We start from the raw sequence: 26,688 nt of genomic DNA, 5'->3' as shown, positions 1-26,688 counted from the left end.
AGTGAAAGCTCAAGGCCAGGTAATTTGGGTAAATCATACAAAATTATGTGTCAAAATATCAAAAATACCCTTGAAAAAATTTTCCTTTTAGACGAAAATTCCTTGACATCTGCCACGTTGCCGCTTCAGTTTTAGCTTTATTCTGACACGTAGGACGCCCATTCCTGCAAATCCACGCCTGCCGGGGAAACTGACACGAATCCGTATCGTTCTGGCATCGGAATCGGCCTTCCGATTCCTAAATCCATGACGCCTCCACGGTGGCGCCGGGATTCCGAATCAATTTATCCTAATCCCATGAGACCTGCGCAAATCCCAGCTGGCAGGGGCCATCTGTATCTCCAAGAATTCAAGTTCGTAACTGCTCTGATTCTTTTTCTAATTATAGTATCTGATTTCTTTATCATCGCATATGATTTGTATCAATCCAGAGCTTAATTTTGATCTCATCCATTCGAAAACTTCGTACCCTTCCCCTTTATCTTCAATTTCATCACTCTTCATATCTTTTACTCTGTCAATCTTTGTTTGCTTCGTGTTCTTCTCTTCTGATTTCGGTTTTGAAGATTGGAAGTTAGGATTAGGTTTCGACAATGGAAGATTACTCTCTCCCCGAAGGTTCCCTCTTCCTTGGTTTCGATAGTTCTACCCAGTAAGTTCCATTACTCTTTCTGCTTATGAAGGGTTTGTATTGGGGTTATTTGTTTATTTTCAGAATCCGATGGTATAATATTTTACCCATTTGAATCAAATTGGTGTTGTTCTTGTTCGATTTTGTTTTAATTGCGAATTGCGCAATTACGACTTTCCCATCCATGTGAAAATTGTTTGATTGCTTGCTTCAGGTCCCTGAAGGCCACTGTTCTGGATTCTAATCTTAACATTGTGACTTCTGAGATTGTTCAGTTTGATACTGAGTTGCCCCACTATAAGACCAAAGATGGAGTTTACAGAGATCCATCTGGAAATGGCAGAATCGTGTCTCCCACTTTAATGTGGGTGGAAGCTCTGGACATCCTACTGGAGAAATTTAAGAAATCAAAATTGGATTTCGGTAGGATTGCTGCTGTTTCCGGCAGTGGACAGCAACATGGTAGTGTCTACTGGAAGAATGGCAGTTCCTTCAAGTTGGCTTCTTTGGATCCCGGGAAGACATTACTGGATCAGCTCCATGATGCCTTCTCCACAAAGGAATCGCCGGTATGGATGGATAGTAGCACCACTGAGCAGTGCAAGGAGATAGAGAAAGCTGTTGGAGGTGCATTGGAGCTTTCTCGACTTACAGGTTCCCGTGCTTATGAGAGATTCACTGGTCCACAAATCCGGAAAATATACCAGACACAGCCAGATGTGTATCATGAGACAGAGAAGATATCCCTTGTGAGCTCCTTCATGGCCTCTCTTTTGACTGGAGCTTATGCGAGTATTGATCACACTGATGGAGCAGGAATGAACTTGATGGATATCCAACAGCGTGACTGGTCTAAAATTGCTTTGGAGGTCTATATGCTATTATTTTTAGAATTCTCATATTTCTACATAGTCAATGGTAAACATAAAGTAAATATTATTACTGTTCTTAATTTTTTTTCTTCTTCTTCTTGCTGTTGTTGTCATGATAGGCTACCGCACCGGGTGTAGAAGAAAAGCTTGGGAAACTCGCACCTGCCCATGCTGTCGCTGGTTTTATAGCTCCATATTTTGTTGAGAGGTCAGTACTCCACTATTTGTATTTTAGTTATTTATAGATGTCCTCTGGATTCTCATTCAAATAGTTTTTTCATTCTTTCTCCTGGTTAATTTCATTCACTTTATTGACCTATGCCCACCATGATGCTTCTATTTTGGTGCATAAAGAATATGCCAAAATTATGGTAAATTCCATGAACAAAGAAAATGGGAAGATAAGACATGAATTTGTTAGTGCTATGAACATGAAGGAAATCCATAACAGAGCCATGTATTAGGAATATTAAATAGTTTTTGAGAAAAAAAAAACAGCTGCTTCCTCAAGTCTGTGAGAAACCATATTCATGTTAGCAGGCTACATCTCAACAACATTACCAAATGTTTGGAACAGTAATGATGCCCCTCCTGTTCTGTAGCCTCTGTCTTCCTTCAAATTTTTACCTTAAAATTATTTGACAAAAGAAAGGAATGATCCCATTATTAAGAGACATGAAATTTCAGGATTCAGGTATTTAAAAAAAAAAAAAATTACTGGAGTCTGACTCCAGCACTTCACAAACAGGTGGCCAATCAAAGCTGCTTAATTATCTTTGAACAGCGGGAATTTGGAATATAATTCAACTTTTCAGTAACCAGAGGGGGATGGGGAAGAAGAAAAAGTGTAGCATCTCTGATTAACATACCATAACAAATCATCAATTCAGCATATGAAGCCTCACCAGTCTCCCAAGCACTCCAAGGGTTTCAGATTGTGGTTAAGGTTTGAAGAGGACTGCCTCCCAGGGAATTGTCTGCTGTGTCCTGAGTTCACAACAGTAGGATTGAAGCCAGAATTATGTAGCATTCACAGTACACGATATGTTTCAACAGATTTAGCTCTGCACTATACAGCATAATGGTGATCTTTTATAGGGTATGCATAATCAAAATGCTATTTAAATCATTCAGGAAAAGAAATCTGAGATTTTTCCATCCAGAGAGAGCAAAGTCAGCCAAACAAAACATGTTTTGCACCCTCCCCCCCCCCCCCCCCCCCAAGTGGGAAACATCGGAGACTGATGGGCTGTCCCTTGACATGGGAAATTTGGACATAGAGTAGAGAAAGCTTTCCTTCGGATAATACATTTCTCATAGTTTTTGCCCCTTGAGAAATTGGGATTAGTAAACAGCCTCTAACTTGCATCACTAGAAAAGAAAGATTAAAGCTATTAACATCTTAAATGGCATGCCCTCCTTTATTGATTTTACTTAGAAGCCTTAAGTAATATAGTTTGTTTGTAACCTTTCTCAGAGAAAGAAAGGACCACCCAGAGGTTAATAGCTTTCTAACTTTGTAAAATTTATTTTCCGAAACAAAAACTCAAATTTCAAAAGTAATTTTCATGATGACCGATTTTTTTGGGGGGTTCAATTGACAGAATTATTACCCTAGTGCAGCTGGACAATTAAAAAATCAGAGCTCTTAAATAAATACTATAGAAAAAAAAATGAAAATTAATATTATCTGCAGTTTACAACTTACCTCAAAGAACCCTTCAAGTAACTGGGTAGAGTTGGAGCTTAAGCAGGCCTCAGTGAAGTTGAAGGGCCTGCTGCCCTGTCCTTGTCAAAACAATCAGGAAATGTTCCAGCTTTCATAACGCAGTGTTACTAAAGAACACATCAGATTTTTCAATGTTGGCATTTGTTGTTTGACCAGATGATCGTTGAAAGTATTAATGTCATTGTCAGATTGTTACAGATGTAATTATAAATTATAACATAATTACTTACTCTAGGATACTGTCATCATTGGTGCCGACTAACTTAACTATAAAGCTGCTAAGTGATGAAAGTTTTTTGAAATGTTTACAGGTTCCATTTCAACAACAACTGTTTGATTATTCAGTGGTCTGGGGACAACCCAAACAGTGTGGCAGGTACATAACTTTTCCTTATAATTTCTTCCTATCTTACTTTTGTTAATACCTTCTCCTGTGAATCTTTGTTTACTCATATGAAAGACATCTAATAGAGCCACAAGTTATCTGTTTTACAAAACATCTTACAATATCCAAGTTGATGAGCTAAATATACCTGTTTAGAAATTCAAGCTTCAGATGGTTCATTTTATGTTTATACAATGTGTTACCATACAAGGGGCCATTGATTAGAGCAATGGTAAAAGGTTCGGGCTGCCAGGGCTAGTGCCCGGGTTTGAATCTTGACTCTTGAGGGTGGCCACTTTGCTCCAAAATGGCAAAGATTAGGACCAACTAAAAACTCACCCCTCCCAGGACCCCGCATAGGCGGGACCAGTACTGGGTAATGGACTTTTAACTATAAAAGAAGGAATCATACACTAAAAAATTCCTATGAATTGAGAATTTTTGGATTCTACATTCACTGTGAAATTGCAACTGAAATAAAGAACATGCAACTTTTAAAGATTAAAATGGAAGATCTGCTTTCTGTGATTGAACCAACTCACCCGAACACTCAACGAACTACCATTTGAAAGATTTAAACAGCCTTATCTTTGTTGTTTCCTTTGCAAAATAACATGCATAACATACTCCCAACTAATAAATGATAAAGGAAGAATCAGTTGAACAGACATAATTACAGAGTCTGCCTAACGGTTCCTGCAACCCTGATAACAAAGGAATGCCATCCCATCCAATGAATCATTAGGATTCGTTTTCAATATAATCTTTTGCGGTCACAGGTTTCATCGTTCCCATCGCTTCTCTATTTAATGGCTAGGCCTAAACTTTGCAATGGAGCTCCTAATGAAATTTGTTCCTGAGTCAATCTCCCCAGTCTTTATTGACTCGAGGCTCTTTATTTTATTGTCACAGATGTCAGTGTCCTGCATGGATACAGGGTGTCTTAGAAGAACCTGCTGTGAAATTTATTTGAGATTGTATTGGGAGACAGACACAGGACACATTGAAATTTTAAATAAGTGTTCTTGTTAATCAGATGGAACTGCCTGGCATGTATTGTCTGGCAACAAGTTTGCATCCAATACATGTGCTAGACTGCTAGTTCACATTTTCGGATAAGATTTGAGCATCTGAGTGTTAATCCCATAACCTGGCTTGTGCAATAGATAGATTCTTGTCAACAACATGATTGAGAAGACCCCGTCAACTTGCTGAGGTTGCAAATTCAATAATGAGATTTGTATGCAAGGCAGCCTCTGTCAATGTTAACTAGGTGGTGACCGTGCAAAGGATACACCTGATAATCATGTTTTAACATAAAAATACATTGAAAGAAGTTATATTTTTCATTTGCTTCTTACTATCCTTTGTTTTCATCATGGAATCATTTAAGTGACTGTGCTCTCAAAAATATATTTTATTTTAGCAGTGAGGATATTTTTTTGTCATTTTGTATGATTCACCATGCCAGAGAACTCTACGAAGGGATCAAGAGATATGGCCCCCTACTCTACTATCAATTTGAAATTCCTTTTCCCTACTGGATAGCGTTTCTTCTTATCTTGGGTTTTTTAAGATATTTTTGCTCTATAAGTGAATTGTTGATAAACAGCTACATAGAATCATTACGCACTTCCTTTCTTCCAGAATTTGGTATACTTATTATCTTACCTATTCTTGTTTAATGTCTTTAGACAACTTTTTTTTTTCATTGACAGTCATGCATATTTTTTGCATGGGAAAAAAGCTTCTGTTTCTTTCTGATTAAGTACTTGTTTCCCTATTCCTCGCCTTGATTACTGACTATGTGTTATTTATGTTTGACCTTCGACAGGTTTGACCCTTAATACTCCTGGGGATCTGGCAATCAGCCTGGGCACAAGTGACACTGTAAGCCAAGTAGTAATCGTTCAGTTTTTAGGCACTGGCCATTATTTTTTGGCTACAGTTTCTTCAACTCATTTTATTCACCATACATACCTGAACCAACATAGTTGAACATGTGGCTCTAATGCAAGGGAATAGAACCCACAGATTCATTCACCTATCCTAGATATCTCGTAGCAACATCCAATATGATTTGCTTTATTGCATTTTTTTCCTGGTTCTTATCGAGTAACTTCTAGTGTTGAATATTACCAAATTTTGTGAATAACTGAATATTGGTGTTGGAGATTCTTAATGACACTTAATATTGGAAAGATTCCATATTTTGCTCTGTAACAACATGAACAAAACTTGCTTCAGATACTCGCATATTTTCCCATCCATCCTGAGGGGCATCAACTAATTGTTTTTCTTATGATATGTCATACTTAACATTCAGGTGTTTGGGATCACCAGTGAACCTAAGCCAAGTTTAGAAGGACATGTCTTCCCAAATCCTGTTGATACAGAAGGGTATATGGTAATGCTTTGCTATAAGAATGGGTCCTTGACTCGAGAAGGTACTATCCTTATTATATATATTTTTGTGATCTCATCGAAAAAGAAATTCTATATCCATGTTGACAGTGTGATGTCTAAATTTTTGGTTTTAGATGTACGCAATCAGTGTGCGGATCAATCTTGGGAGGCTTTTGGCAAATTGTTGGATCATACTCCTGTTCTAAATGGTTCTAATTTTTTGTTTAATTGATTAACCTGGGTATCATTTATTTTTTATTATCTAATTCCTTTGATTTACTGGAATAGGTGGGAAGCTGGGATTCTACTATAAGGAGCATGAAATTCTTCCTCCCCTCCCAGGTGATTACAGTGTTTGCACGTCTTCCTCATTCAACTATATAATGCAATGGCATAGTTGCAAAATATTTCTATATTCCTATAAATAAAATTGATTGAACACTTGACCTGATCTGGCGTATGACATTCTTTTAAATTGTTGGAAGACCAAGCACAAGATTAAGGATTTGGAACCAATTGGAGAAACCCTTCGCTTAGGATTTCTATTTGTAAGATTCATGAAATGGTGGATCACTTCTTTATTTGTGCCAGCCGTGTGGCATAAGCTAGGCGAAGAACCAGATGTGCAGATGCTATTAAACAAGGAAACTTCTGTTAAGTGAACGAACCCTTTTAACTGTCCTAACTTGGACATATATGTATTCTTGCAGTTGGTTTCCATCGCTTTGTTCTTGAAAACTTTACCAGTGACAGTTTGGATGGGTTGAAAGAGCATGAAGTGAAGGAATTTGATGCTCCTTCAGAGGTTGGTAATTTTCAGCAAGTTATGTTAAATTTTTTAGTTGCTGCAACTAGCAAGTACCATATGTTGAGTCCTTGTTGACACTTTTTTTTTATGAGGGTCCACATGGGTTTCTTGAGGAGTACAATCAAAAGTGAATTGTTAGTAAATAAATCGTTATCCATTGATCTTCAGTTCCTATAATATGGCAAACAACAGTAATTTTTTCTCTTTTTCACTATAGGTAAGAGCAATTATTGAAGGCCAGTTTCTCTCAATGCGAGCTCATGCAGAAAGGTTTGGGATGCCAATTCCTCCAAAACGTATGATAGCAACGGGTGGGGCTTCAGCAAACCAGAGCATTCTCGACCCAATTGCTTCCATTTTTGGCTGTGATGTCTATACAGTCCAAAGACCAGGTGTGAACCTGCTATAACATCATTTCTTATTTCCCATTCATCTAGCTCTACTTATACTCAAAAATTGAAACATGACATTAAGCTGCTGTCCATAGTTGTGACAGCGTGTAGGTAATTCGATGCCTAGGGTTAGTCTAGGTGACGCCTTGACAATTATGCTGCTGTCTGATCTCAATTCCTAGAATAACAGCCAGGTTCTGGCATGGGATTTGTTTGGGGAGTCTCATGTCATTGTGTGGAACTGCAAATGTTTAATGTGGCTGTGATTATTTTCATTTTATTTCTATACTCATGTCCTTGATACAAGCATGTCCCTTTTAGCACTCCTCATAGCGACAGATAAAACCCCTTATTTATGTTAGTCCCCGGGCCCACTCTTTCTCTATATCCTTTAACAAGGACAGCAATTCAAGTTGGCCTTTTCTTTTTAGTTTTTATATGACCCAACCCCATAAATTCGATGGGTCTATTGTCTATACCTCAATGGTCAGTCTTGAACCAGTTTGCTTGTTTCTCTTAAATTCTTACCTCATTACTTGTTCCTTTTTAAGACTTTTTACATTAATTCATTTTTCTTTATTTGGCAGATTCTGCCTCTCTTGGTGCTGCGTTGAGGGCAGCCCATGGTTGGCTGTGCAATAGCAAGCAGAGTTTTGTACCCATCACATACCTGTACAAGGATAAATTGGAGAAAACATCTCTCAGCTGCAAGCTTTCAAAGACAGCTGGAGATCCTGAACTGTTTTCCAAATACACATTGTTTATGAAGAAGAGAATAGAAATCGAAGACCACCTCGTTCAAAAGCTGGCCCGCCGGTGAAGGCAAAGATAACACCACAACGCATAGTTCACCTACTAATAAATTATAGCAAATATATATTTTTCATGGAAAAATGTTGTTCATCTTAGACGATCCTAATTGGATATGTTTTAATAAAATTATTAGATATTTATGGGCCTTATATTGTTTATGTTGAAGTTTGCTATTAAAGAGAGTCAAAATGCAGGCATAATCATCAATTACTCCATTTTCATGTTTGGAGGATGATTTGCTTTTTCACCAAGTAGCTCTGAAAGCTGCTTTTGTCGGGTCTATATATATATATATATATATATATATACATACACCACCATGTCTTCGCAGACCATAAGCCAAATTGCTACTCTCCATTTATCTTGCATGGTGGGTGTTGGTAAGATGAAATTTCTTGGATGTTGAGATTGTATGTTACAGAGATGAATGAAGAAAATTCTACCGACTAATAGTAGTTTTAACAATCACTTTTGAGAAATATTCAGGTGGTTATCTATTATCAAACCCATGATTGAAACTTGAGAGTGAATGCAAAATACAGAGGTGGATACCCAAATATGTAGAAGCTTGAAGGAGACATTTTAATTTATAACTGTTCACCTTGTATTTGGGAAATTTACTTAAGCTGCTGTCAATGGATCTGGTTGGAGACTGGCAAAAATCAACTGACATAATATGGCTATATTTATGGTTCCCTAAAATGGAATAAGTGCCAAGAAATATTGAGGCTGCGTTTGATAATAATTCTGTTCTCAAAAAGTACTTTTGACCTGTAAGTATTTTTTTTCCTCACAAAGAGTTGATTATAAGGAGTAGATTGGTGTTTGATAATAGTGAAAAAAATGCTTTTAGAGAGAAAAAAAAAAGGGTAATTTATAGCGCCACCTCCTAAAAGAATACCACTATTAGAGTAACACCTTTTGCATAATACCAAATTGTACTCAGATTTCCTACCGTCAGTCTTTGTTATGGAATATACCATAAAGGCTGATATCAGCAGATATATTTTTTTCTAAATACTAAAATACCTTTTTAAAAATGTAGAGCTTAGCTCCATCGTCATCATCACCAGATCGTTGTGCTCCACATTTCTTCCAAACATGAATTCTATTTCAACTTTTCTTTTCTTTTCTTTTTTTATTTTTTTTTATTTTTTATTTTTAAATCAATTTGCAAGTCTAATAGGGGTATAAGAATTGCCGGCCGGAGGGAGTATAAAAGTCAGACAGGGCGGCTGGTTTGCCCAGGGTCACAGAAAGATGGTAAGGGGCTGGGGGATTCCTGGCCATGAGGGACTGCAACCGGCTACGTTAAAGCTCAGGCAGTGGGTTTGCAGAAGGAATGATCAGTTTAGTACTTAAGTTAGGCCTTAGTACAGGGGAGAGAGAGATTGTGGTAAGGCGAACCACAAATCCCATTTGTCTCTTGCCGCGTCGCTCCCCTACGATCGAAAGGCTCCATAGTTCCCAAGTAGAGAAAATCAAAGGCCGGTCCAGTTGGCTCTTACGCGAACCATCGAGAGTTGTTCTCACCACCAACAAAAATAAGCTCCTGAGATTCAGGCGAATGCCGAGAACATCCCCAGTGTCACTATCAGTTGTCTTTTAGTTGTCTTCGGTTGCCCGAAAACTTTCATTAGACTCGGAAAGTACCAACTCCTCCCTATTCAACTTGTTATCGCCGCCTGCAGGTTCAGAGAAAGAAGAAATTGTTGGATTTACATAAATTCCTACCGATTTCGCTCTCCTCATCTTCACCTGTTCCGGCTGCGGTTTCTCTTCCTTTTCTTCCTCTGATTTCTTCGTTTTCCTCGAAGACTTAAACACAGACCACAATGATGATCTGCCACGACTCAGGTCAGGAGCTGGTGCTACGGCGTCCTTATTGGAAAGTCTCCATCGGATGAAGTTGAAGTTGTTGGATTTGGAACATTGGAATGCAGGCTCACTGTCGATTAGATTTGAAACGCGTCCGACGGCTCCGATACCAGGTCCAAACTTTGGATTATTGATAGAGGAGGAGTGAGAAAAGGAAGAAGACGATGAGAAAGAAGAAGTACAGCACGCGCAAGGGCGCACATTAGCACAGTTGGGGCAGAGTTTGAGGAGACTATCTTTGAGGCAAAGAGGGCAAACTCCCATGGTTTGTATTACTCAGGTTGTGACTTTGAAGTACAAAATCATTCCTCTTGGTTCAGAGGATGGTATCATGGTAAGGTTCATTCCAATTTTCAAGAACCCAAATCAAAACATTAAAAATGGATGTTTCATGAAAAACTGTCCAACCTCACAACCATTTGTATTCCTCAGAACCATCTTCGACGAATGCTTTTGACATTTCCATCTCTCTTCTTCGACCATTGTGGAATACAAATTTCAGAATGTTATTCATCGGTCGACATTGTGGGGCGAAGAAAAGGAGGATAGAATTTACATTTTAGGGTCATGTATTTTAATCAAAAGGGTAATAATGTCATTTCAAATTCTCACTTAATCAGGATTGACGATAGAAGGTCTGAGTTTGATTTGGTGAAACAGAAGGGATGGTTTTATAATTGTGACATTCTCTAGGAGATGGAGATGGTGTAGTAAATTACCCAAAAAATAAAAAAAATGGAATGGTGCTTGGCAGAAATCCCTTCCAACACATACCAGCCAACTATTACTAACTCTAAAAAACTGAAAGAAAACACATTCATCTACATTCTATAGATCTATATGTGGTTTATGAATTGCATGTATACTAAACACTCCATATTTACATGCACTTAAAGAAATTATTACTTATTAATGTGTCTAAAATATTTCAAAAAAATTTCACATCCCTGACAAATCCATATATTGTAAAGATTTAGATCACCAGATATGCAAGTGGTCAAAGAGATTTAATCTGGAGGAGCATTTTAAAAGCTTCAGTTATATGAAGAAGCATCCCTTTCATCGAAGGAAGCTTGGGATCCAATAGATCAAGCTTTCAAACAGAACAAAATTCTGCTCCAGTGATCATATATCCCAGCATTTCACTTTGACATCTGGGTCTTGACCATGTAAGATCCTAATAACCATACCTCTTTCACCTCAACAATCCAAGCACACAAAATGATCAACGATTGAAGAAAAACATTGACAAGTTGGTGCTCTCTTTTGTTGGGATGAAGATTATTATGAATTCCCTTGATCGATGCAGCATTCCTGTTCAGCCATAATAATATCCACAAGATAAAGGCTACATCTATCATTTACAGTATTTTGACTTGTATGATTTCTACTAATGGGTAGAAATCTAGGAAACTCAATGCTCAACACCAGATGATGGGTCACGCGATTTGGCTAAACTTCTGCCACAGATATCCTCCAGTGGCAGGTTCAGAGCATCAGTCCCACATACATATTCGTGCGACCGTGCCTTCAATAGTTCATGAGCCCAAAGTATCAATCCAACACAGTAACACGAGTCCAAAAAAGTCATAGCAATAATGGGAACGATAAGCACCACGCAGTATATTACGTTAATCCAACCACAATATTAAGCACAGCCACCACAACCCAGTTTGAAACGAAAGCACAGCAACAGGTCCACAATGACAAAATGAAAACAAGGAAACGAAACAGCTATGGTAAAGCACGCTGGACACATCTCAATACTCATCTCCCTCGTCACCATCTTCCCCCTCAGCAGACTCAGCACCGACCTCCTCATAATCCTTCTCCAGGGCAGCAAGATCTTCACGAGCTTCAGAAAATTCTCCCTCTTCCATTCCCTCACCAACATACCAATGCACAAAAGCACGCTTGGCATACATAAGATCAAACTTGTGGTCAATCCTGGAGAACACCTCTGCAACACTGGTCGAGTTGGAGATCATGCAAACAGCCCTCTGAACCTTAGCCAGGTCACCTCCTGGAACAACAGTTGGTGGCTGGTAGTTGATTCCACACTTGAACCCAGTAGGGCACCAATCCACGAATTGAATTGTGCGTTTAGTTTTGATGGTAGCCACAGCAGCATTGACGTCCTTGGGCACAACATCTCCTCGATACATAAGGCAGCAAGCCATGTATTTACCGTGGCGAGGATCGCACTTGGCCATCATAGACGACGGCTCAAAAGCACTGTTGGTGATCTCCGCTACTGAGAGTTGCTCGTGGTAAGCCTTCTCAGCCGAGATCACAGGGGCATAAGAGGAAAGCATGAAGTGGATTCTTGGGTAGGGAACCAAATTAGTCTGGAACTCTGTAACATCGACATTGAGGGCACCATCGAACCTCAGAGACGCAGTCAACGATGAGATGACCTGGAAAAACACCCAAATATATTAATAATGAAAAGAAAAGAATCACAATTTACAATTTCCAATATCCAAAGAATATACGAAGGAAAGATTTTATCACCTGAGAAACCAAGCGGTTGAGGTTGGTGTATGTTGGGCGTTCAATGTCGAGGGAGCGCCTGCAAATATCATAGATGGCCTCATTGTCCAAGAGTACGGCAACATCAGTGTGCTCAAGAAGGGAGTGGGTGGAGAGGACACTGTTGTAGGGCTCAACAACGGAGGTTGAGACCTGGGGAGAAGGGTAAACAGTGAAACCAAGCTTCGATTTCTTTCCATAATCAACAGAAAGACGTTCCAATAGAAGGGACCCAAGACCAGATCCAGTGCCACCACCAACAGCATTGAAAACCAGGAAACCTTGGAGACCTGTGCAGTTGTCCGCAAGCTTCCGGATGCGGTCCAAGCAAAGGTCAACAATCTCTTTCCCAATGGTATAGTGGCCACGGGCGAAGTTGTTAGCAGCATCTTCCTTGCCACTGATGAGCTGTTCTGGGTGGAAAAGCTGGCGGTACGTCCCAGTCCTCACTTCATCAATAACAGTCGGCTCTAGATCTACAAAGACAGCACGGGGCACATGCTTCCCAGCACCAGTTTCGCTGAAAAAGGTGTTGAAGGCATCGTCTCCCCCACCAACAGTTTTGTCACTTGGCATTTGGCCATCAGGCTACAACACAAAGAAATTCAAAATCAACCCTAAATCGTCAGACATAAAAGAATTCAGATCAACAACATAAATCGAACAGATCTAGGATTATAAGCCAATCAAAATTCAAGATCGGAAAACTTAGAAGACTTCAGATCTACAACATAAATCGAACAGATCAAGGACTATATAGCAATCAAAATCCTACATCGGAGAACCTAAAAGAATCCAGATCTACAACAGAACAATAACAATCCCTTCATCAAAATGAACCAGATCTGAAGATATACGAAGAGGCAAAATGAAATCTCAACGAGAAAAACAAAAATCAGAAAAGATGCCATACCTGGATGCCGTGCTCGAGGCAGTAAAGTTCCCAGCATGCATTGCCGACCTGGATACCGGCCTGACCAATGTGGATCGAAATGCACTCTCGCATTGTCGCTAGGGAGAAAGATCTCTCGGAGGAAAGAGAGCGAGCAGGAGAAGAAAACTGAAGAACAAACAACTGACGGACGTTTATTAAGACGCCCTTGGAATAGAAGAGTCCGTGACTTCGCTTCACTTTTTATAGGAGAAGGGAGGGATAGACCGATAGAGTCTGGTTGTTTCAACCACGGTTAGTTAACCATGATTACGGACGTCTGCCAGCGAAGCAACCTGATTGGCCAGTTAAACGACCCTGTGGCTGTGCCGCTGTGCCGTTAGAGTTAAACATCATTTCCTCGAAATTAGCTTTGCCGCCCGATTTCGAATTTATTATCGTAACGGGTCTTAACTTTGGAATTTTACAGAAATGACACCGCCCGGGGCTTTTAATTTTAATTGACTAGTGGACCCTACTGGCTGCAATTTGAATTGAATTTGGACAGCTGGACCTATGCGGAGAAACGACGGGGACCCACCCAATTGAGCCATCGAGGCAACGTTGGTCCATTGATTTAGGTTACATTACATTTACAGTAAGTAGCGTATATGCGCATTACGAAAAAAAAAAAAAAAGGTAGCGTATATGTAAACAAGTGAGCAATGAGGACTAGCTATGAAAATATTGTGAGAATACGAGGGCAATTCCGTCTCAGAGCTTTCTATTCCCGTTAGCCTACCGTGAACCCGTGACATGGTGAAAGTGACACACTACGTACTCACGTTCCACAGTCGAATGTAACACACCACCATCTCGCTCCCGGTTATATTTAAAATTTAAAATTTAAAATTTAAAATAAAGCAGTTTCGGTTATCGAATATTTAAAATATTTGCAATAAATAAATAAAAGATTTTTTTTTTTACAGAAAAAAAATCTAATGAGATGGACCGATTACACACAAGTTATCTAGAATCATAGGTGTACACGAACAAGGATCAAAAATAGGCCAAATAGTCCTATTCACAACAAAGGGTGCCCTCCTAGCAAAGGTATCATCTATGACATTAGTCTTCCTTGGAATACAAAAAAAAATTGACAATCATAAAAAAGAGAACAAAGATATCGGATATCACACCATAAGGTCTAGACTTTTAGAAGAGTACTGCAAATAAGAGATGAGGGGTTGATTGTCACTCTCCACTTGAAGCTTATAGAAACCTTTTGAGATCGCCTCCATAAGCTCTTCCTTGACTGCAAGAGCCTCTCTCACCAAAATGGCAGAGACTCTAACAGGGTTCGAGACGGCACCGAGGATGACCCAGCTAATCCTGTAAAAGAAAGCCAATACCTCCTCGTTCTCTGGAAGTAAGGTTTGATGTTGGAATATCATTATGTACATGAATCTACAATATTTATGTAATCACAACTTTGGCAAAAATACAGGTTTTAGGGGTTTTTCTTCAAATTTTATTTAAAAATAAAATAAAACTAAATTAAATATAATGCTGGGATACCAATATGTTTTAGATTCAACATAGATCTACAGCATTGATGTAATCAACATAATATAATATTTACATTCTTACAAAATATTTTTACATATTTTTATTTATTATTTTTTATTTTTATTTTGTATTTTGTATTTTGTATTTTGTCCGTTATTTCACTAAAAACATGTATTTTTCACTTCTCTCAATTTGATTTATACATTTTTCTGTATTTTTTAGAATTTTATATATATATTTTTATTCATTTTTTGGGTCAATCCTATCCCAAAAAAATGCCATTTTCCCAATCCTTGGCCAGTACCAGCGTTATCGGATATTGATAACCAAAATTTAGGGGTGTCAAATGGTTGATTCGGCTCAATTTTGATTGGTTTGAATTGGTTTTGGTCTATAAATGATGGAGACCAAAACCAATCCATTAAAGAACTTTGGTTTTTTTTTTTTTTTTTTTTTTTTCAGTTTTCGATTTTGGTCCAGTTTGATTTCCATTTATTTTGATTTTTTAATATCAGATAAATATCGGTTTATCATCGAACTTGTACCATAATGTAATTTTACATTCATAATTTGAAGTGACGAAAGATTTGGCAAAAATACTTTAAATTTGTGACAAAATTATGGTTTATAATGGTATAGAAAAGATATCTAATTATTATGAAGATAATTAATATTGAAATCACAAAATGAAACATACTATCCGATCATTAATTTAACCATCCAACTAATTTTGTATAGTGAACAAGGACAACAATAGAAGCATTGTTACAATTTACAAATCAATTTCCGTATTCATAACTTCATATTCATTGATTCGTAAAATGATTTAACCTCAAACCCATTTGAATGTAGTGGACAATAGCGAGGCTCGAGAATTGATGTGTATTTGAATTATAGGAGCCAACAATCGTCGATATGCTCATATTGGTGACGTTATTGTGTTGTAATCAAAGAGATAGGCCAATATGGCTCTAGAAAGATCAGAAGTAATCAGAGTTGTAATTGTATATACATGTAAAGAACTCAAACGTGACAATGGATAAGCGCACGGTCTCAGATTCGATTACTCATATGTGTATCTACGATTTAAGTGGAGACCATGGCGGTGGGTTACTACGCTAGTCTCCCCGAGGATTAGTTGAGGTGTGCGTAAGCTGGCCTGAACACCTTGGTTAAAAAAAAAATAAAAAAATTATAATGGTATATGATAAAACGATATGATGACAACGCAACAATTGTCATTGACCAAAAAGGAAATCCAAAAGGAACTCGAGTCTTTGGTGTGATTGCTCGGGAGTTGAGATGATTGAATTTTACTAAAATAGTTTCATTAGCTTCAATTCCCCTTACATTAAAAAATATTATCACTAATATTGTAAAAAACAAATAATTAATTTTCCTATCTATAATCTCATAATCACTTTTTTTTTTTTTTATCGCTTTCATTATTAGTCAATTCAATTTGATTTGATTTTCAATTGATCTCAACATACCTTAATTCAAAACCAATCCAATAAAAATAGGTTTAATTCTATCGATTTTTTTAAATTTGGACTAAATTTTGACATCTCTACGGATATTGATTACTAAAAGAATTCAGGTCTACAACAGAACAATAACAATCCCTTTATCATAATGAACCAGATCTGAAGATATAAGAAGAGGCAAAATGAAATCTAAACGAGAAACGAAGAAAACCTAAATGGAGAAAAACACAACTCAGAAACATAAGCCAATAAATAAGAATTAAGAAGCCATACCTGGATGCCATGCTCGAGGCAATAAAGTTCCCAGCATGCAATTATGCAAATGGTCACTGTCAGGCTGTCCACCGGATAGCATTCTTGTATAAAAAACTAAAGGTCTTTATGTGTTTAAAAACAATAAAAACAGTTTTTGTCGTTTCTGTGCTAAGAAATGATTTTTTGAATTGTAAAAAGGTGTTTGATTTTTTTGTTTCCCCAAACATTTTCAACAATGTAGTTGAGTTCAAGACATGAATGAAGGCACGACATTGTAGGAGCAACTCACGAGTTAAGGCATGACGTTGGAGTTGCAGGTATGCTTCATGGAGATGAGCTTAAGAAAGATGAAGGCAATCCGAAAATATGAGTTTCGCATAACCAGGTTGGAATTGCCGCATTTGGATAGAGAGAAGTTTTAACAAATGGTTAGGGTTTGGGTAAGTCGAGTGAAATATCGAGTTTTTCACAATTTTTGTTGTTCCCACTTGTTTCTAAAAATAGAAAACAAGTCTAACTTGTTTCTCCATTCCTATTTATAGACACAAAAATAGGCATAAATTTTAATTTATGTTTCAAAAAACAAGTGAAATAAAACATAAAAATCAAATGGTTTTTGGGGTGTTTTTTCGTTTCTGAACACAGAAAAATAGATAAATCATTTCTGGAAACAAAATCAAACAAGCTCTAAATGTTGATCGAAATGGGCTTGAGTCTGACATATTTAATAAATAAGTTTGGACTATATCGAATTTTTCTAGTCGAACTCAATCCGATCTATTGGTGTAGGCTTAGAAGTGACACCATTACACCTATAGAGATATTGTTAGGCACTCTAAAATTTAACAAAGAAAAAAGAATATACATGCTATTGACTTACATTGGAATCAAAATGTGCCAAGTTGTTGGTTACAATCCTCTCTATTATGCTTTACCAAAATACAATCATCTCTATGATGTTGATCCCATGTGTAGGAAGAATTCCCTCACCATTGGTATTGGTATAGTCATATGATAACAATGAAAGATGGTTTCAGACTTATAAGGGATGGAAGTGAAATGATGACACAAGAGTCCAATAGTAAGGTCCCTCCTAGATGGTGAAGGAGTTCTTATTTCTATACAAAGTGAAGAAAAACTTTGGCCTAATAAATATATTTTGAAGGTTGAACCCTATGTGATATTCTAACGTATTACTTAGATAAAAGACAGATAAAATTGATCCGATCGATTTCAACCTTTGATCACCATTTGCTTCAAATTGCAATCATATAAGAGACCAAAAACAAATTGTTTTCCCTGCAATGCTTTACAGATTCTCGTGAAATAAACCCTGTTGGATGGTCCATTCCAAAACCTCAAGAAATTACATGTAGAGAACTCCTGAAGTATATAAATTCACTACAATAAAAGAGGCCAGTAGAGATCTTTTAGCAATGAAAAATAATTTCCATCCCCAGTAGTTAGCTATGGGGACAGAATTAATTTTCCTCTTAAATAATTGAAAATCAATTAATTTTTACAAACATTAAAAAAATCCAAAGTTTGATTTAGATATAGAACTATTTCCATCGCTAATATTAATCTTAGGTATAGTTATATCATACCTCAAAAGAGGTTACATTTTAAATAGTGTTAGGGCAGAATGTTCCATCCCAAATGAACATGCATTATAATTGTGGCAATTTATACATCCATCCCAAATATGCTTTATGAAGAGAATATTAGAGATGGATACTAAGATACGAATGTTGTGACCTGGAGGTCAAATGGTCAAAATAGTTTCTCAACATTCTAGGGATAAAGTTATGTAGTTCACCCCCCAACTCCCCACCCCCCACATGTGGGAGCTTCATGCATCAGGTACGTTCGAAGACAGATACTAAGGATGTGGACTTCAAATCTGCATCTCCCCAAACCTAGGGTATGTTGAAAATCATAATCTTTATAGTCTCATATCTGTTTGTTTGTTTAGGTCCTTAATGTATTTATATATTGAGGAGCTCTCTCTACTTAATGTTTTAAGGTCTGGATTGAACCCTTCAAAAGACCTCATTCAAGAATGGAATCAAATCAATTTATGATCTTGGACATCTGGTTTGAATTGATTGACACAAGTGACCACATGTTTGAATGTGCAAGTGCGTGACGGGGAGAAAGAGAGGTGTCCAAAATATATAGCTTTCATCTGTCTAAGCAAAGTTTAAGGAGCAAGTTTTCTTAAGGAGCCTCAATTCACTCAGAATAAAAGTAAATTATCCTTGTGAGGCAACTTCAGGAATCGCAACTCAACATAACAAGTCCCAAGTAAATTAGTAAATTCCCAATTAGCTGCATCTACCTCGAGCAACCATCATTTTAGAGAAGCCATCGCCGGAAAACTAATAACTCTCTTCTCCTTAAGCAGCTCAACGACCGTCCTCATGGAAGGTCTGTTCTTTGGAAAAGCAGAAGTACAGAGAAGACCCACGTTCAAGACCACCTTAATCTCTTCGTAATCACTAGATGAAACTTTCATCCTTGAATCTATAATGCTAAGCAAATTCATGTTACTAGTGCCTCCTTCAGGTTCTGGACAGTTTGTTGCAGCATCACTTACCCACTTAACCATGTCCATACCCTCGCCAAGGTTGTCACTAGGACTCCTCCCTGTCACCAGTTCCATCAATACAACTCCAAAGCTATAGACATCACTCTTCTCCGTCACCTTGAGGGTGTAGGCGTACTCTACATTTTGTCCAAAGCAAAAGAAACCAATTAGTAAGCAATTAAGGTCTATTAAATTAGGGTTCATTTGATATGAGAATGCATTCGAACACTAGCTTAGCCTAGTGATAGGTGTGTGTAAAAGTAGGTGGCCATTGATTCTACCAGGTGCAATATAACCGTATGAGCCAGCCACACGTGACATTACGCTTGGCGCACCGCCTTCGGTTCCAGTTCTAGTTCCAGTTCCAGTGCCACCCACGTCCGGCTGCAACAGCTTCGCGAGTCCAAAATCCGCCACACAGGGACGGAAATCCCCATCCAATAATATATTGTTGGACTTAACATCCCTGTGCAAGATAGCCGGCACGCAGTCGTGGTGCAGATAAGCCAATCCCTGCGCCGCCCCAACAGCTATCTCGAACCTCTTATTCCAGTCCAGTAAAATCCCACCATTCTCCTCGCCATGCAAAACGTCTCCCAAGCTCCCGTTCTCCATGTACTCGTAGACCAACACCCTACACTCCTCTCCGGTATAACAAACCAGTAATTTTACGATATTGCCATGCCGGATTCTCCCTAACGTCTCCACCTCCGAACGGAAAGCTCTCTCAGTTTCCGGTGTCCTGTTTCCTCCCCACATTTTCTTCACCGCCACGGTCTCTCCGTTTTTCAATCTTGCCCTGTATACCTTGCCGGATCCGCCGGTGCCTATCAGGTTGTCCTCCGTCAATGAATCCATAATCTCATCTTCGTTGAACCGTTGCAGTTGGAATGTCGTCAGCTTCAACTGCCGTCTCGCTTTTGCTTTCCCGGCGATGGCTTCAATTATGCCGCTTTTGTATAACTGGAAGAGTGAGACTACCAGTATCAATGCCAAGACGGTGAATATCGCCATCACAGCCGAGGTCACCGTCCGTGAATTGGTTTTCGGGCAGGGAGGGAACGGTTTTAGGTCTGGACTGCATAGGTTAGGATTTCCGATCAAGCCTGAGAGATATAAAATGTTGTCGAAGCCATGAGGGATTGGCCCGGCGAGATTGTTGACGGAGAGGTTGAACGTATCGATATTCAAGTTCGCCAGTTCTATCGGAATCTCTCCAGATAATTGGTTCTCGGAAAGGTCTAGAAAAGTGAGCACGGGCAGATTTCCAAGGCCGCGCGGAATGTTGCCGGAGAATCCGTTTCTCGAGAGGTTCAGCTCTGTCAGTTCCTTCCAGGAACTTACATCGCTTGGGATCTCGCCAGAAAACAAGTTCTGTTGAAGGTCCAGCTTTTGCAATCTGTTAAGTGCCGTTATGCATGCCGGGACCTCGCCGGATAAACGATTTCTACTCATATCAATGACCGCAAGCTCTTGTAAAAGGCAGATTTCTGTCGGAAGCTCGCCATTAAACTCGTTACCGGTTATCAACAATTGCGTGAGGCTTCGAGCACCAGAGATTGAAGGAGGAATCGAGCCTTCGAATCTATTGTTAGCGATTTCCAGCCTAGTAACCCGAGGGAGACTCCAAAGTCGTGAAGGCACTTCTCCAGATAACTCGTTGTTGAAGATTCTCACATACGTAAGACTATTGCAATCGCCGTAAAAACCAGATAGTTTTCCAGAAAATCGGTTATCAAAAGCTACTAAACGTTGGAGCTTACTTCCGTAGCAGAGATAAGGGGGAAAATGACCCGAGAAATCGTTACTCGAAACATCGAAGTACTCCAGATCGGAAAAAAGGCCTAAATTTCTGGGTAAGCTACCGGAAAAGCTGTTGTTGAAGAGCTTGAGTTCTGCAAGGTTGGGATTGGATGCGATAATCTCCGGAATTTGGCCTTCCAAATGGTTGTCATTGAGACCCAGGAAAACCAAACGCAAAGCAGCGAAATGAATGGGTAATCTCCCTGTGAGATTGTTCTGAGAAGCATCGAAATTGACCAGAGTTTTCAGATCACCAAGACTCTTCGGTAATTCGCCGGTGAGGGAATTCGCGTAAAGCTCCATCAGTAGGATGCTCTTCAGTCCCCCAATGCTGTGAGGAATGCGACCAGATAGGTCATTGTTGGAGAGGTCGAGAATCTTGAGGGAGACAAGCTTACCAATGGACTCCGGGATTTCTCCAACGAGATTCGAGTACGTAAGATAGAGAATTTCGAGCTTACGTAGGTTTCCGATGTCGGACGGCAATGGGCTTGGGAAGAAGGGATTGACGCCGAGTTCGAACCTGACAAGCTCAGTGAGATTGGTCAAGAAGGGAGGAATGGAACCGTTAAGCAGGTTAGCGAAGAGGCAGAGCACAGCGAGATTGGGAAAACGGCCGAAGCTTGGGGGGATTTCCCCGGAGAAATTGTTCTGAGAGAGGTCCAAGGAACGCAAGTTGGAGAACTGGGGAGTAAAGTCAGGCAATTTTCCGACGAAAAGGTTGTAGGATAGATTCAAGTGGTGAAGATGAGAACAAGCAGAAATTGCGACAGAGGAAACAGTCCCTTCGAGGAGGTTATCGCCGAGGGATAGGTTCTGTAAGGTACGAATCCGGCAGAAACCAGCGGGAAAATCGCCGGAAAGATTGAAGCTGGAGAGGTTGACGGACAAGACGGCGTATGTGAGAGGGTCACAGGCAATGCCGGTCCAAGAACAAGGAGCATCGGCGGCGTGATGTCCAACCAAGGTCCAATCTTTCAGATGACCGGCGGTGTCTTTAAGGTGGGTATTCCTGGTCTGGACAAGGATTTTGGCATCTAATGCAAGAGAGCTCTCTGGTAAGAGAGAGAGACGGAGGAGGAGCAGTGTGAGTGAGAATAGCAAAATGGGTCTCCGGCGTTGCATCATCTCTAATTTTCTTTTGAACTTTAAACGATTTGGCCGAGGGGAACTGGGAAGGGAGGGGTGGGTGTGCTATGGTTTCATGTGGTTAAGAAGGGAAAGGGAGACGGGAAGTTCGGAGACTCAGTGTCAGAGGTGATCAGAATCAGCGTGCAACGTGCAATGTGCAAGGGGAAGGAAACGGATGACAATTACGAAGTAACTGCTTCTTATGATCTTATCTCCTGGAGGAGTTGGGGGTGATTCACATGGGAAGAGCTGCGTCTCTTTCTTTCGGGAAAAGACGAAGGTGAACTGCAAGCAGTTCTGCAATCTCTCTCTTCCTTGTTTTTGGGCATTGGGTTATGTGATGCGTGCACCATTGTGGTTACAACATCATATAGTAATTAAGGTGGTGGAAATACCAATGGCAAAATTCTCTTGGTGAAGGAAGAAACTCAGGAAAAGAATGAAACCAGAGAGGTCTCTCTTACAAAGCCACTTTCTTTCCTGTTTTCTGGGGTTTTTTTTTTTGTTAAAACAGTCTCATTGGGTCGGAGCCCGGAGGTGTCGGACTCGTTGAGTGTTATTAGAGAGAGAGAAGATCGGGGAATGGAGTAATATGTAGGAGAGACAGCTGCGTCTCCGAGAAGGAATTGGGTTTGTTGGGGGATCATCTCTCTGAACTCCCAAAGAGTCTCAGCGACGGCGCAACACCTCTGCTTATTCCCGCGGCGGGAATAAAGGTTTGCTATGGGGAAGATAGACGTTCCATTGGAACATGAGCTCTACTACTGCAAATATACTCTTGTTGGATTCAGTATCTTTCCCTCATCTTTCCTCCATACTCAATTTACAAAAACAAAGTTGAAACTAGTAAAATTTCCTGTAAACTTAACATTGAATTGTCTATTGTTATGTCTTTTCACTCTTTAATATACATTTTTTTTATATTAAAATATATGTAAATTTAAAATTGAATTTACCATGTATATATTAATTAATTTAAACGGCAACAAAGCCATTTATTAAACGATTTTACGGTTTTAGTGTAAATGGCTTGATTTGGTTTCACTCAATGGTTTTGATTTGGTTGTGACACCCTTATCCTCCACCTCATCCTCATCCATTAGCCCTACCCCCTTTGAAACTTCCACCCCTCTCCCTTTCCCTCTCTGGGGATCTCGTCCTTGCCCCCTCTGCACAACTCGCCTCATCCCTCCGCCCAAAATTATTCACTTGGTGGTGGAAGAAACTCCTTAAATCGTCAAGTTGGATACCAGAGATATGATAACCTAGAAAACATAGTTCAAATAAGGTGTCTTATTTGCCTTTTCTCTGTATTCAATTAGGGTTCATCTTTACAAGGAAAGCATTGAATTATTTCATTTGACCTAGTTTCCACATAGTGCGTAATTTATTCTCTTACTAAACCGTTTCTCTTAGGCACCATTTGACAACATTCTGTTTTCGTTTCTGCATTTTCTTATTCCCAGAAATGCAAATAAAGTATCTTATTTGCCTTTTCTCTGTATTCAATTAGGGCTCATCCTTACAAGGAAAGCGTTGAATTACTTCATTTGACCTAGTTTCCAAATAGTACGTAATTTATTCTCTTACTACACCATTTTCTCTTAGGCACTATTTGACAACGTTCTGTTTCTGCCATTTCTGCATTTTCTTATTCCCAGAAATGGAGAAACAACCTAAAAAGCATTTGATAAAGGCACCATTTGATAACATTTTGTTTCTGCTGTTTCTGTTCCTAGAAACGGCAGAAACGGCCTAAAAAGCGTTTGATAAAGTTGTTCCGTTTATCTTGTTTTTAGAAACATAAATCAAAATTTATATCAATTTTTGTTCCTAGAAACGCAATTGACGAAACAAGTATGACTTGTTTCGTCGTTTCTAGAAACGACTTTGGTTCACCATAATTGTTAAAAACCCAATAAAAATCCATCAAACCCAAAACATCAGTTGAAAGAAAAAGCCATGGAAGATAGTAGCAGCTGAAACATGAATCCTCATCCACCACCGAGGGCCATCTTCCTCCTTCCCCTTTCACTCCGAGCCTCATCCTCCTTTCTTCCATAACCTCCACCATCGAAACAACAGAATCTCCAAAGAAGACAGTATGCTTCTAACTTCTTTTCCCCTCCCCCCTTTGATTGTGTGATTCTCTTCATTCTTCCTCTGACGAAGAGTCAAGCGATGCCGGATGAGTACGACGAGCGGACATTCTGTGTACGACACTGATGCGACAATGATTTACGGATTGTTGGCGTTTGGGCTTCTGCTGATAAGTCAGGGGTTCCTTTAGACCTAAACACCAAATGCCTCTGCTTCGGAAGGGGGCTCAAGGACTGCAAGGCGGTTCACCAACAGTTCGTGAACCTCTCTAGCCCTGAGATACCTCTTTGCAGCCTCCAAAAACCCCTCCTCAGTCCTCACCATCGACAAAGGTAAACCCTTAAGCCTTCACCGTAATAATATCTCTCTCTCTGGCTTTCTCTGAGAAATCCAATTCTCTACCGGCGATGGAATATGAAGAGGAAAATGAATACCACCCAAAATCATAGTCGTCGTCCGACAACCAAAACCTTCAACAATTGCGAGGACTGTTGGAGCGAAGGCGCTACATCGACACTAATCGACACTTGGGGTAAACATTACCTTGAAACAGAAAAGACAGAAACAGTCACTGGTTATCAAACACCCTTGGTTTCCGTTTCTATTTCCATAAACGGCGATTTCCGTTTCTATCGTTTCTTGAAACATTATCAAACGGGCCCAAAGTTGTTCTGTTTCAACTGTTTCTAAAAACATAAATAAAATTTTATGCATATTTACAATTCTAGAAATGACTTTGACAAAACAAGTCAAATTTGAGAGAAAAAAAGGGTGTTGTGCCCGATAAATCTCTCAACTATTTAAACCTAAAAGAGGCAACTGAACCCTATCTCCCTTTTGGGCATCCGATGATACTATTGGGTTTTTAGTGGCATTATACCTGCAAAAAAGTTTCCAGAAACAGGTTTATCAAACACCAAAAAATCCATTTTTGTGTCATTTTTGCTGTTTCGAAACACAAAAACAATAGAAACGTTATCAATCAGTGCCTTAATTTCCTCTTTTGAAACCACTAGGCAACCATTTAGTGGACATCATTGTATCTCGTTTAACGGAATAGAACCATAGGACTGCCATATGGTGGAATCACTGAAATCCAGCTTAAAGGAAAGGGTGCTTTAAATGAAAACATGGAATGAAAATTATGTTGGGGTTGGGTATATCTTTTATTCTGTAATGGTTCATATAATTATTTAGAGGGGTAAAATAGAAAATATGTTTGATTTTTGAACCTCAAATATCATTTTCTTAAATACTGGATACCTCAGGTGTAATTTACCCTTTAAAAAAAAAAATTATAAATAGGAGAAGAGTAGTCTCATGTTCATGGTTGACATCACCATGGGGATTTGGTTCACTTATTAGGGGTTTTTAACATGGTAAATTCTCGTATATTTTTTTCCAACTTTTAACTCTTTAAGAGAGCAGGTGCAGGGCAGGACCGCATCAAGATTTTGGAAACGGGGAAGAATGGATCAAGAGTTTGAATCAAATGATGAAGAATGACATTGTGGGTATTGCATGCTTTTATGTGCAAGATCCATTTCATTTTCAACCATCTTTTTTCTGTCAAAAAAGGAAATTCTAGTTTACAGCATAAATTTGGAGGCACCCTAACCTAAAAAATGTGCTAATCTATTGGAGGTACGAGGAGCATACAAGAAATGAAAAGGGCATACCTGGTGCACGAGACTCCCGCATGTGCAAAGTCTAGGAGTCAAGAACTATGCAGCCTTAAGTCTAGGAGTCAAGAACTATGCAGCCTTACCCCGAGAATGTCAAGGAACATACAAGAGTAAATTGAAAACAACAGGCGAAAATGAAAGATCATCCACAATAGTTGCGTCGCCCAATCCAAGGAGCAGGTTGAGTGACCAAGAGCAGAGATAACACACATAGAGTCCGAACAATTCTTCAAGCAAGGAATATGAAAGCGGCGAGCCACAAGATAGCCATCTCGAATAGCTTCAGCCCCCATTGCAAGCTTAGCTTGCACAGCAATATAAGTCCTAGAATCAGAACTCAGAAGATAGAAACACACCCTGCAACCAAACCGAGTGGACAAGAACCAGTGCCCCATCAAAATACATCACAGCATGAGATGGAGGAAAACCTCAACTAGGTTCCATGTCTTTCATATTTGCCAAGATAATGCACATCACAGAATATTAAAGTTGATGAGACTCAGAACATCTTTAAAATGGGTAGAAAATTAAAATGACCTTAGGCTTCAAACAGCATTAACGTGGAAAGTTCGATTCCAAATTCTAAGGTGCTACCACAAAAGCATTATCCCTAATGATAAATGAGTTGATAACTTCATTTGAGTAACATTCAGAATCATAACCTTAAGACTCATACAAAGACCAATTTCAAAATTTCAAGATTACATCCACGAGTACTGAAAAATGTAAATCAACTCATCTGAAATCATTA

The 26,688-nt window shown here is 39.2% G+C and overlaps 4 protein-coding genes and 1 long non-coding RNA gene across 6 annotated transcripts in view; 1 reads left to right on the top strand and 4 right to left on the bottom strand.

Annotated features, from left to right (window-relative positions):
- The first annotated feature begins 287 nt into the window (after nt 1-287).
- LOC122071095 (xylulose kinase 2-like) lies at nt 288-8,185 on the top strand. Its single transcript, XM_042635373.1, has 12 exons — nt 288-353; nt 567-652; nt 846-1,500; nt 1,623-1,711; nt 3,544-3,608; nt 5,452-5,507; nt 5,944-6,064; nt 6,158-6,232; nt 6,312-6,365; nt 6,734-6,828; nt 7,049-7,223; nt 7,811-8,185. The coding sequence occupies exons 2-12, from the start codon at nt 594-596 to the stop codon at nt 8,041-8,043; spliced, it is 1,677 nt and encodes a 558-aa protein (XP_042491307.1). The 5' UTR covers nt 288-353; nt 567-593; the 3' UTR covers nt 8,044-8,185.
- Nucleotides 8,186-9,186: 1,001 nt separating this feature from the next.
- Nucleotides 9,187-10,464, bottom strand: LOC122071088. The gene has a single exon (XM_042635363.1). It carries the CDS (start codon nt 10,176-10,178, stop codon nt 9,642-9,644), a length of 537 nt encoding a protein of 178 aa, XP_042491297.1. The 5' UTR covers nt 10,179-10,464; the 3' UTR covers nt 9,187-9,641.
- A 1,040-nt stretch (nt 10,465-11,504) lies between these two features.
- Nucleotides 11,505-16,686, bottom strand: LOC122071101 (tubulin alpha chain). 2 transcript variants are annotated; one of them, XM_042635381.1, is made up of 3 exons: nt 16,647-16,686; nt 12,429-13,034; nt 11,505-12,331 (listed from the first exon to the last, which is right to left on the bottom strand). In XM_042635381.1, exons 2-3 carry the CDS (start codon nt 13,020-13,022, stop codon nt 11,675-11,677), a joined length of 1,251 nt encoding a protein of 416 aa, XP_042491315.1. In that variant the 5' UTR covers nt 13,023-13,034; nt 16,647-16,686; the 3' UTR covers nt 11,505-11,674. The 2 variants fall into 2 exon arrangements, with proteins under 2 accessions (XP_042491315.1, XP_042491314.1); XM_042635380.1 differs by lacking the exon at nt 16,647-16,686 and adding an exon at nt 13,360-13,560.
- A 2,107-nt stretch (nt 16,687-18,793) lies between these two features.
- On the bottom strand, nt 18,794-23,109 carry LOC122071103 (LRR receptor-like serine/threonine-protein kinase HSL2). The gene is made up of 2 exons (XM_042635383.1): nt 19,500-23,109; nt 18,794-19,355 (listed from the first exon to the last, which is right to left on the bottom strand). The coding sequence occupies exons 1-2, from the start codon at nt 22,147-22,149 to the stop codon at nt 18,982-18,984; spliced, it is 3,024 nt and encodes a 1,007-aa protein (XP_042491317.1). The 5' UTR covers nt 22,150-23,109; the 3' UTR covers nt 18,794-18,981.
- An 896-nt stretch (nt 23,110-24,005) lies between these two features.
- Nucleotides 24,006-26,688, bottom strand: part of LOC122071104 — an 11,885-nt gene continuing 9,202 nt past the window's right edge. Inside the window, exons 2-3 of the long non-coding RNA XR_006138057.1 lie at nt 25,932-26,294; nt 24,006-24,795 (exon numbers count right to left, since the gene is read on the bottom strand). This is a non-coding gene — a long non-coding RNA (uncharacterized LOC122071104). The remainder of the gene's footprint in view (nt 24,796-25,931; nt 26,295-26,688) is intronic.

The sequence above is a fragment of the Macadamia integrifolia genome, unplaced genomic scaffold, assembly GCF_013358625.1.
Source record: "Macadamia integrifolia cultivar HAES 741 unplaced genomic scaffold, SCU_Mint_v3 scaffold_189A, whole genome shotgun sequence".
NCBI classification, from domain to species: domain Eukaryota; kingdom Viridiplantae; phylum Streptophyta; class Magnoliopsida; order Proteales; family Proteaceae; genus Macadamia; species Macadamia integrifolia.
Note: the sequence above shows the minus strand (reverse complement) of the source record. Positions and strands in the feature narration are given on the sequence as shown.

Excerpts from the sequence above, each read along its gene's own strand:
- LOC122071095 (XM_042635373.1), top strand. The coding sequence starts at position 594 with ATGGAAGATTACTCTCTCCCCGAAGGTTCCCTCTTCCTTGGTTTCGAT. Across the intron at positions 3,609-5,451 it reads CAACCCAAACAGTGTGGCAG|GTTTGACCCTTAATACTCCT; the intron begins GTACATAACTTT and ends GACCTTCGACAG. Across the intron at positions 6,829-7,048 it reads AATTTGATGCTCCTTCAGAG|GTAAGAGCAATTATTGAAGG; the intron begins GTTGGTAATTTT and ends TTTTCACTATAG.
- LOC122071088 (XM_042635363.1), bottom strand. The coding sequence starts at position 10,178 with ATGGGAGTTTGCCCTCTTTGCCTCAAAGATAGTCTCCTCAAACTCTGC.
- LOC122071101 (XM_042635380.1), bottom strand. The coding sequence starts at position 13,452 with ATGCGAGAGTGCATTTCGATCCACATTGGTCAGGCCGGTATCCAGGTC. Across the intron at positions 13,035-13,359 it reads GCCTCGAGCACGGCATCCAG|CCTGATGGCCAAATGCCAAG; the intron begins GTATGGCATCTT and ends TTTGTGTTGTAG. Across the intron at positions 12,332-12,428 it reads TCAACCGCTTGGTTTCTCAG|GTCATCTCATCGTTGACTGC; the intron begins GTGATAAAATCT and ends GTGTTTTTCCAG.
- LOC122071103 (XM_042635383.1), bottom strand. The coding sequence starts at position 22,149 with ATGATGCAACGCCGGAGACCCATTTTGCTATTCTCACTCACACTGCTC. Across the intron at positions 19,356-19,499 it reads ATACGGTTATATTGCACCTG|AGTACGCCTACACCCTCAAG; the intron begins GTAGAATCAATG and ends GACAAAATGTAG.